This window comes from Aplidium turbinatum, chromosome 12 (assembly GCF_918807975.1).
Source record: "Aplidium turbinatum chromosome 12, kaAplTurb1.1, whole genome shotgun sequence".
Lineage (NCBI taxonomy): Eukaryota > Metazoa > Chordata > Ascidiacea > Aplousobranchia > Polyclinidae > Aplidium > Aplidium turbinatum.
This window is the reverse complement of record NC_137483.1, coordinates 10,702,114-10,713,160: the sequence shown is the minus strand read 5'-3', so window position 1 is coordinate 10,713,160 and position 11,047 is coordinate 10,702,114. Positions and strand designations below refer to the sequence as shown.

The 11,047-nt window shown below is 37.7% G+C and overlaps 1 protein-coding gene across 1 annotated transcript; it reads left to right on the top strand.

Moving 5' to 3' along the window:
* Positions 1-1,235: 1,235 nt before the first annotated feature.
* On the top strand, positions 1,236-10,174 carry LOC145780742 (protein disulfide-isomerase A4-like). The gene is made up of 12 exons (XM_082592370.1): positions 1,236-1,371; positions 3,328-3,515; positions 3,933-4,080; positions 4,629-4,855; positions 5,528-5,645; positions 5,826-5,984; positions 6,414-6,565; positions 7,374-7,525; positions 7,718-7,812; positions 8,217-8,363; positions 8,628-8,824; positions 9,204-10,174. Exons 1-12 carry the CDS (start codon positions 1,296-1,298, stop codon positions 9,414-9,416), a joined length of 1,872 nt encoding a protein of 623 aa, XP_082448496.1. The 5' UTR covers positions 1,236-1,295; the 3' UTR covers positions 9,417-10,174.
* The last annotated feature ends 873 nt before the right edge of the window (positions 10,175-11,047 follow it).

Below are 11,047 nucleotides of genomic sequence, written 5' to 3'. Positions count from 1 at the left end.
TTCTAAATTCGACAACCATATTCAACTCTGTTAGTGGCGCGTACGATAGTACTTGGACTAGTGTTCCAGAGGGAATGAGTTTGATACAAAAGGTTTGATGTTCAATGATAAAAAAGTTTTCGATACAAAAGGTTTGATGTTCGATACAAAAGGCGGAAATGCGGAAACACGGAAATAAGCCGGGCGTGAAATGACGTATTGTCCGCAGAAGTAGCGCTTTAACACCGATGTAAAAAACGCGGAAATACGATCTTGGCGTCCATATTGTTTAACATAGCGATAACTCCATCATGAAACAATGAAATGTTGCAACATTTGCATTTTGCTTCTAAAAAATAAGAATGCCGTCCTAAATGACAATTTTGTGAATATACTTTATGACAAAAAGCAAATATAAGAGATTTCGTAATTGTATATCATATATATTTTTATCTGGTTGAGTTTTTTGCTTACTCAAAAGCCAACCTAATGTGACGCATTTGAAAGTGTTGTTTCTCATAATAAATTAAAGTCGTTGTTTAACTTAGTATTTGTACTTTACTATCGTTTCAACTTTACAAAATGTCTTCTCTTGAGCTGTTGGCAGTTTACCGCGTTTCCTCATTTCCGCCTTTTAGTGTTGCCCCGTATAGTGACGTCATGACCGGTCAAATAGTGTTTCAGATTCAAAGACCGGAGCCAGTCAAATAGCCACTGCCTAAAAAACTCAAATTTGTTATAAAAATTTTTGGTGGAGTAAGCATCAGCCTAGGTCAATTATTTTGCATAACAGGTATTCAGTTTGTTTGCATTGAAGCTGTCAAGAAACTTTCAATGCTTGCTAGTAGTTATTGGCTTTCTGTTTACCACAGTCATAAAATTTCAAGACAAAAGTGTATTTTTTGCTATCTGTTGTGTAGTAGGCTATAGTTAGCTCTGAGGCTATCGATTACTTTGAATAGCCTACGATATGCAATGCAAGATAAATATTTTTTGATTGTTTCTAAAGTTGCTGATGTTTTGTAGGAATAAATACTAGGATACCACGGAATGGCCCGTTTCGGTGAGTCCGATTCGTCGAGTCCGATCCCTTAACGGTGGATTTTTTCATTTTTTTTAGTTATTGGGTACCGTAGCCTAATTATCATTGCCGTTTTAGGGTTAGGAGTTAGACGTTAGGAACTCACCGAATAGTAGCAGACCCAGGAATCAGGATACTAATCCTACTATTTTTCTAAGTTTTATAATTTGCAGGAATTGTTAAGGAGTGGTGGGATATTGCAGTAGTGTATAGACTTAGTTTTAATAATTCAACAATGTTAAAAAAATATTTGCATATTTTTTGTTTTCTTTTTTTGTTGGTCAGCATCAGAGCTAATGATGATGTAGAAGGTGAGTCAAAAGCTATTGTTGGCAATGAAAAGATAATTACCATATGATTGGCTAATCCAATTTTGCGTTTGTTTAACATTTAAGCAATCATTGCTTGAGGTAATTTGGTGTGTTTATAGCAGGGGTTCTTAACCTTTTTTGTCTTGTTTACCCCTTGCCGAATGAAAAAAGTAAAATTTACCCCCACCGTTTTGGTGGCCCCTTGTGATGTCCGTGTCCAGATTTCGAGGTCATAAATCTCGTTGCGACTTCTACTGACTTTTCAATCATCAATTGTTGGAAAATTTGTGTAAATTTATTTTTGTACTCTTCTACTCCACAGATCTAATTTTGTCTAAAAGCCTTGAATTTTATCATGTAGGCCTACATCTATAATGGTATCATCACTTTTTCCTTGAGTTTGCATATTGAGCTGGTTCAAACTTGAAAAAATGTCTCAAGTAAACCAATGCACCAATAAATTTGTGGTCGCCAAAGTGCTTATACTGATTGGGGATTTGCGTTCTCGATTTAAATCTCGATTTCACCATATAGTTCGAAAACTCGAGACAAAACAATACCCCTAAAGAGCCACCGAACTTTGGTGTGATAAAGGAGAACAGAGTGTTGTGATCTCATCTGCTCACAAACCACTTTGAAAAGACGATGTTTAAGAGCACGTGCCCTGATAAAATTCACACATTCAACCACATGCTTCAATACTGCTTTCAAATATTCTGGAAAGGCTTTACTTGCCAGTGCATGTTGATGAAGGGCACAGTGAGTAGAAATGATGTTCGGTGCGGGTTTTTTCACCAGAGTTGTAAAGCCAGACTTAGCATTGAGCATAGAAGGGGCACCGTCTGTGCAAAGTGAACCCACATGTTTCCAGGATATATTATTTTGAAAGAAACTATCATTTTTTTCCAGAACATTAACCGCTTTGGTAGTTGTCTCTAAACTTTCGCACATCAAGAATTCCTCTTTCATCTCACCAGCATGCACATATCGACAGTAAACCAACAAATATGCACAGTTCGACACGTCAGTGACTCGTCTAGCTGAAGACTAATTCTTGCCTTACTAGCTCGAATTTCGTCTTTGTGGTCGAAGTTCTAATTAGGTTGTGTACTGTGAAAATGTAGCACACATACCCTGCTGAAATGAAACTGGTAGTCTACTTGCGTGGAGATAAAAGAAAAAGAAGAAAACTTACAGCATAAATTTGAATCAAAATCGAATGCAACACTATCAGTTTTTTAATAACTTAAAAAATGAAGTTTGCTTTAATTTATGATTCAGTAAATTTACCCCTTCGGTAGGTGAAATTTACCCCCAGGGGGTAAATTTACCCCCGGTTAAGAACCCCTGGTTTATAGGTACAACTCACCTTGTTTTTACGTACCGGTAACTGTTCTAATAGAAAGTTATTCCCATTGTTATCGTGCATATTAAAATTTTTATATTGTATAAAATTATTGTAACAAAATAATATTTAATCACATACATTCAGGGCAGTATTTTTATTGACATTAACTTGACTAGGCCTATATATTTCTACATTTCTTAGCTGTGTAGTGTGTAGGCTACTATGCTGCAATAAATTTTGATGTTAGATTTCAATAATCTTGCATTAGGTTACTGTACTAATACTAAAATTAATAATGTCGCCATTTTTTTGTATCTGCTAGCTTCTAATCTTTAATAGCTTTGTAAGTTAAATTTTAATAACTGCTGCATTTCAAAAATTTAATTTCAATCAATAGTTAATTCTTTTCTGCTTTGTTCAATCTATTTTCAATTTTCTGCTGTATTGATTCATTGTTTTTTTTATAGCCAATATGTGATTGTGAATGGACTTAATGATGTAATTATATGTTGACTATTAATAAATCATGGATGTTAACTTAAAAACATAGTGTATTCTACTGACGCCTGTTCAAGTTGATAGTTGTTGACGTTATTTTTAATTTTCAGATTCGGATGAAGAAGCGACAGATGAAACCAGTGATTTAGAACCCACCAAAGAAAATGGGGTTTATATCTTAACAGATGATAACTTTGATGCCTTTGTAGAAGATAAAGAAGTTGTGTTATTAGAATTCTATGCACCATGGTGTGGGCATTGTAAATCATTTGTTCCAACTTATGAAAAAATTGCCCAGGCATGTAAACATTGTTTTTGTTTTTTGTGGATGTTTTATTTTAGATTGTTTTGAGTGTGAGTGAGCAAATAATGCATAACATGTCGATATTGTTGTGTGTATTTTAAGAATTATTCTATCCAAGTCAAAAATATGACAAATCCAGCGGTGGTTAACATTTTTGCTTGTTGGCATCACCTTGAAATAACCAACCAATTCTCACACTCTCTTCCGGAATAGCTGAAAAATGATAAACTAATCATCTATATTCAGAATTTTTGTTAACAGCTTGGTACAAAGCGTAGCTTATGTCATTTTCTAAATAACCCTAGTGATTAAGCATCCACACACTCTATATTGCTGTTTTATTGAAGTGTACACTTTTCTATCAGAAATGTTTCTTGATAAATAAGCTAATAAAAGTTTATATGATTTCAGACACTTGAAGGAAAGGCACCTGTTGCAAAGATTGATGCAACTGCCAACAAGGACCTTGGTTCCCGTTATGAAATTCAAGGATACCCCTCAATCAAAATCTTGAAAGATGGCAATGCAATTACTTATGATGGTTCACGTTCAGAAGATGGTTAGTTGCATGCAGAAATAATTGTTGCAGCAGCAGCAGCATTGCTTTTGTATTGGTAATAGCCTTTGAGTGGTTTCTTAATTTCAATATATATATTAAAATAAATACTTTTACATGTAGTGTAGATGCGAATGTTCAATAAGTCTCAATTCACAATGATCAGGTATTTAATTTTTAAGAACATTGCCTCATGATCTATGAAGCTACCCAGCCAGAGAATATTGCAAAAGGATATTTTGCTTTATAATTTTGATCAATATGCTTTCATCAACTTGGTAAATTATACTTGGTAGTTGCTTACAAACTTAAACAACTGAACGAAATTGATTTACTCTTGCACAGTTTGTATACAATTCCGATTAGTAATTACGTCTTAAATATTTCAAGATTTTGAAATGTTGAACAAATTGATGATATTGCTCACGTGCTACATAAACAAATGGTCAACAATAGTTTGATAGTTATTCATGTGTAATGATTCGAAATTCATATTCGCTTGTATAAAATTTAATTTAATAGCACATTTCAATTTTGGTCTCTGTTGGCAGCTATCGTACAGAAAGTCTTGGAGCTTTCTGACCCAAATTGGAAGCCTCCACCAGAAGCAGTGTTGACTTTGACTGAGGATAACTTTGATGCAACAGTGGACAACGCAGACATCATACTTGTTGAGTTTTATGCTCCTTGGTGTGGCCATTGTAAGAAATTAGCTCCACAATATGAATCTGCTGCACAAGAATTAAAAAAACATGACCCACCAATTCCACTGGCAAAGGTGAGACGACGTTTGATGCTTTTATTTGGCTTGTGTCTTCAGTTTTTGCAAATACAACGATTTCCTTGTCTGTACTTTTCTCACTGGACTCGCTATCAAGCTTGAAAGATAGCAAATATTTTCCATTTACAACATCATGCCTTGACGGAAAATCTTGTTGTTGCAACAATCTCAGGACAAATACAAGACATCCTAGAGTGGTATATTTTTTTTAGATTATATATTTACTTTATTCAACTGTAAACAGACAAAACTTACCAACAACACGGCATTTTAGGGAGCAAGTCTTTCAGGCGCAGACAGTTAGGCGTCGGTCAAATAGGCGCGCACATTGTGGCGTCAGGCTATTTATGTGCGGAGCACTGTGGCTTCCGTTCATTTAGGTGCTATTCCTAGTAAAGTCTGCAGATTGTATCAGCTTGGCGGGTCTGCTACTATTCGGCTAGTCCGATTCGGCTAGTCCGATTCGGCTGGTCCGATCCGGCTAGTCCGATTCGGCTGCAGTCTTTTTCGGCTGGGTTGTTAGATTTACGGAAAGGATTGACAAGGCCTGGATGCATAGCCGAAAACGTTTGCTATTTTGTTTTTATCATAAATGCCGTGTTGTTGAGTTTTGTCTGTATGTTTAAGTATGGCAGCACCAAAACTAATCTAGTTTATCCTCCTGGACAGGTGGATGCAACAGCTGAGACTAATCTTGGAACTAGATTCGATGTATCTGGTTATCCCACATTGAAGCTCTTCAGACGAGGAAAAGCTTACGATTATGATGGAGGACGTGACACAAGTGGTACGCTAAAGAAATGTTCAAGCTGCACTGTTGTATTTTGTTAGATTGAAAAAGCCTCAACAACTGAATTTAGCTTAAAATTTCGCTTAGGTCGTTTTGAAATCGATGTTCACCCATCTGTCAAGTCAGAATACTACGGTAATCTAACTAGTCAAGTGCAGTTCTTCTACTTTTCGACAGGTATCGTCAGCTATATGCTGGAACAAAGCAAACCCCCATCAACGCCTGTCACGACTGTCAAGGCCATGCGTAACCTCTTACATCATGCCTCTGACGTCACTATCATCGGCTGTTTCCCCGAAGGCGAGAGCAATGCTCTGGAAGTCTTTCAAACTACAGGTTTTAAATTGCACGCTATGATTCATTTGTTAATTTACAAGTGTTGCTTAGCTTCATTTTTCTTAGTGAGCCAGAGTGTCGTCTTTTTGCCATACCAGTGCGAAGCTGTGAATCCGGGCACAAGAGGCATGCTCCTTACCATACTCTCTTTAATTTTGCTTAGTTGTAAGTGTGGGTGCCACTTAGTGATGACCCTGGGCCCACGCAGTCAACTGCATGCGTGATAGATGTTAAAGATTGGTAGATTTTTTGTTTTATGAAAAACTGAAATGAGTCCACATCCAGTTTTTGGTTGTTTAAATGCTTCCAGTTGACTGCAAACCGTGGTGTAAACTGAAAGTTGACTTTGCGAGTGACAGCTTAACACATGCGCTTGCTTAAGTTTGATATAGTGTTAAAATAAAAATTATGCAAAAAACTCTCTTCCAGGGAATCGCTTGCGAGCGGATTACAAGTTTCATCACACTTTCCTGGAGGATGTGATGAAGAGCATCGGATGTGCTGTTGATCAAATCATACTTTTCCATCCGGAAAGATTCCATTCAAAGTTCGAAAAGAAAAGCTACTCATTCAAGATTACTGTAAGTAAAGGCTACTTTATTAACTAGATACCCGAATAAGACTGAATGAGTACGTTTGTCGTATCATGGCTTTTGCCCGGGTGGTTGAAAATTTAGATTGTGGACAGGAAAGCAAGGAAGCCAATCTTAATGTCCGCCTTCAGACATCCCATTACGGTCGATTGAGTTGAATTTATTCGATACCTCTAGTCCATGGCGACTATACAAAGGCCATGACCTTGTGCAGCTTAAAATTTGACGGAAGACCGATCTGTTAGTAACCAAAATCGCTAGTATAAGTTGTTAATTTGAGTATTAATTAATAAATTTCCTCTTTACGTATATTTTGTGTGATTTTGAGTTAACTCTGTGCTGTAGTTACTATTCAAATAGCTGGAAATTCAAAAAAGCGCCTAGCAACAATGGCACTTAAGAAAAATTTGTCTTTTTTTAACGTAATAAGATTTTGCAGTGTTTTTGGGATTCAGTACTCACACTTTCGCAATTTGAATTCTCAAAACTATCATTTCAAAGTGACATTAAGCAACTTTAGCTTAGATATCAAAATTACATCGACCTTCAGTCAGGCCTCCAGTACGCACGCTGTCAAGGCCTGTGTATATAGATCGCTATGCTCTACTGTAGTCTAAGACCTCTGCAATTGCTCTTTAATTTCAAAATGGACTTAAACAAGGTTTCTCTAATCTTATGTTTTTTGTGATTTATGCTAAGAATTCCGTCTTTGCCGTTCTCTTTAGCATTCAGATTGATGTTCGTCATTCAATTCTTTGTGCAACCTATGTCTCCTATCCCGTTAATCTTTTTGCAGGAGGAAACGACATCATCCGACTTGGAAAAGTTCTACAATGACCACTCCGTTCCATTGGTCGGCCAACGCACCCGGGATAATATGGAAAAACGTTACTCAAAGCGACCCCTAGTTGTAGTCTATTATGGCGTTGACTTCAGCTTCGATTACAGGTTGGTACCAATTTCATGCTAGGTTTCTGGCGTTTTTTTGGCTCGAATCTATCTTTATCTACTACTCTGTGCGTGAGGGATGTTGAGCAAGCGAATACGCACGAAGTGTATCTAAGAAGTGATATTGACTTTAGTCATATTTTTATGGAATAATATTGTTTCAACATCATTGAGTTTCTCTTCTACGCACAGGAAGGCAACGCAAGTTTGGAGAAGCAAGATTTTAAACGTCGCCAATGAGATGAAAGATGTCACTTTTGCTATTGCCAGTGAAGATGACTTTGGAGGTGAGAGTGTACCACTGTACCTTACCTTCAAAGTAACCGAATCAACTTTTGTACAGCTTTAAATAGCGCACCGTTCAGCTGCTGACCTTGATCTGATTTTCACTCCAAGCTACCAACACTGCTGCTTTTTTATGGGAACAAGTTTAGATATTGAACAAGTCATGCCTTCCAATAAAAACTTTCCAGCTCTAGCCTAAAAGCATTTTTTGGCTTTGGCACTAAGTAGCCTTGTATGTATGCGAACTGAAAATGAGCAAATCACCAATAAAAGACTAGAAAAAGATGAAAAATGTTGTCAAAGGCCAGATCCTTGCGAATATTGCATTAGCGCACTCGTGAGCTAACCTGGATTCAATTGTACAAAGCATTGTTGAACTTTTTACATTTTCTAACTTTTTTTGCAGAGGAATTAAAGAAAGTTGGTTTGGAAGACTCTCCTGAAGAAATCAACGTGATCGGTTACGATGACAAGGAGAGAAAATACCCTATGCCCCCCAATGATGAGTTCGACGAAGAAGTGTTAAGCGAATTTGTTCAAGATTTTCTCTCTGGTAAGTTGGTTAGATTTAAAAGCAATGCTCAATGCTTGCCCACGATATGATTTGCCACTTCCAAAGACACGTATGACTTACGAGTTGTGGAAAGTAGACACTGTCAAATTGCACTAGCGTGTGAGAATGCATCTAAACTAGCAGACAGTTTACCCAGTCAGCAAAAGCTTTGTTACATGGTTTCAACGTCTGCCGACGTTAAAACGTTGTTATAAACGGCGATTTTTGCTGACTGGCCGCATATTCGATCATTTTCCGTCTCAGGCAAAGTGCAGCCCAAGTTTAAATCGGCACCGAAACCGAAGAAGAACAAAGGGCCTGTCAAGGTTGTAGTTGCCGACACCTTCGATGAGATCGTGATGGGTGATGATACCAACGTCCTGGTGGAATTCTACGCTCCCTGGTGCGGCCACTGCAAAAAATTAGAACCGATTTACAAGAAGCTTGGTAAAAAGTACAAGGTATCTATTGTCAGATTGTTTATTTGCCACTGATCTTTGAGCTTGTACAATGTACAGGTTCAAAGAGTTTTTCGTTTTGACTTTTCGATCTCCAGCATTATTTCACACTTTTATTGTATGGAAGATTTATAACAAAGCGAACTGCTGATCGTTAAATACACTTTTAAACGTAAATAGCGAACATTAGTAGGGAAATACGAAGTGTGATAATTTTTTACAAACTTAAAATTAATTATTGTAATCTATGAAAAATGTAATGTTTATCAAACGTTATCAGATTATGCTTTTTTCTAGGTTTTAAGTCGCACAATCTTTTTTTTTCCAGTCATTTCTTTCCTTTGTGTCGAGTTGTGTTAAAAAACTTGCATTGTAATCTTAGGATGACAAGTCGATTGTAATCGCCAAAATGGATGCCACCGCAAACGATATTCCGCACAGCGCCTACAAAGCGGAAGGTTTCCCCACGCTTTATTGGGCAAAAGCGGGCGCTAAAGAGTCACCGGTGATGTACGAGGGCGGGCGTGAGTTGGATGACTTGGTCGAATACATCGAGAAAGAATCGAAATCCAGTGCCGGAAAAGAAGAGCTTTAATGCCGCTTATTTTTTTATTTTTTTTATGCCTTTAATTGCCCGTACCTCCTGGCGATGTTTCAGAATTACCAAAGCTACACAACAAATTCCTCTCATTTCACTTATGTGCGCTTTTTTGTTTATTTTTTAACACAGAACTTCTGCTTTTTTTCAATCACCCGCATTCAAAATTGCCAAGAAAATAGCAAAACATAAATTCAAGGTTGGACTTTGTCTTCGGAACTAACCATGATCACATATCAGCCGTGCAATAATAAAAATATGACTTACGAAATTAATTTTTTGCGTCAAATCGATGTTCAAACACGTCAAATGCTCGCAAAACAGACAAGCAGTCAAGTGAACTTACATTCTTCCTGTTTTATCGTTCACCAGCACTTGCACATGGTTTAAAGTAACTTTACAATGAGGCAATGTGTCCCATTGTCGAACTTTCTAGAATCTCTATCATGAAGCATCTTAACAAATCGTGTTTAATTCCAAATGAAGCAAAAGTTTATTTTAAGATTTTATTTTGTTTGATTTTAAGTTGAAAATAGTCTTGTATCATGATACCAGTACACTCACTGCAAGTGTTAGTTCAATTGTCTTTGTTTCTTCCGATGGAATTGATAGATCTTGAATAAATGTAAGGTTTGTTTTCTCAATGCGGTAAACTAAAAACATTGTTAGATAAAAAAATTCCGTTAATGTGAGTCTTTTGCAATATTTGTACATCAATCCGTGACGTTCGTGAATATATCAACCAGTTTCAATAACTTACTTTTGGTTTGGTTTGTTTTGAATCTTTATCTTCGGACTGACAAAGCCTTGATAGGTTATTCCTGGTAGTTTCGCATACTTGTGGAGGCTTTTGACGCAGGCCCGGTTACCGAGATTGGCAGAGTGAAGTTTTCCGATTGTTGAAGTGTTGTTGCCGAGGAATTATTCCATTCACTAGGTGCCGCTGAATGGAGAGCAGTCCTGAAATGCGTTGCTCAAGCGCACGCCCGGAAAGTCGAACCAGCGCCGCGTGATCTTGAGTCGGACGCGTAAACACTGCGCTAACGGGGCGTAGATTGGTTTGTATTTATGCCCCAACAGTTTCTGGTTGCAGTGCCGGTCTTTGGGGTGTGCAAACCGTGCGATCGCACAGGGCCCGCAATTTACTAAGAAAATTCAGTAATTTTGTCATTTCCGATAGAAAAATGCAACAAGAAAACAGAGACTTGACGGGTGCAACCTATTTCGTCCCCTGAAAAGATCGAGAAAAAACTACAGCCGAAGTTGCTGATCGGAGTTGCCGAAAACATTTCAAATTTCTCTCGATCTTTTCAGGGGACGAAATTTGATTTTGTTACTCCGATTTCGGGGTACGAATTTTTCAGGGGACAAAATAAGTTGCATCCAGACTCAACATAGCTTTATTTCCGAAAAATGCCAAAGAGTGCATGATCTTATCCGTTTGCTATGCCACCGGACAGCACCATTTTACAGTAATATTCATACCCACATTTTGAACATGCTCTCAGAGTGCCCCAAATTCAAAGTAATTTTTCAAAATTTTCTGGGGAGGTCCCCCTGCCGCTGGGTGTCGCCTTCGGCGATCACGCCGACAAGCTTCGTCTGCCGACGGTCACACCACCCCCTCC

Bases quoted from the DNA above. Each gene is read 5' to 3' on its own strand.
- LOC145780742 (XM_082592370.1), top strand. From the start codon at position 1,296: ATGTTAAAAAAATATTTGCATATTTTTTGTTTTCTTTTTTTGTTGGTC. The intron at 5,646-5,825 runs GTACGCTAAAGA...ACTTTTCGACAG, and splicing joins TGGAGGACGTGACACAAGTG to GTATCGTCAGCTATATGCTG. The intron at 6,566-7,373 runs GTAAGTAAAGGC...ATCTTTTTGCAG, and splicing joins GCTACTCATTCAAGATTACT to GAGGAAACGACATCATCCGA.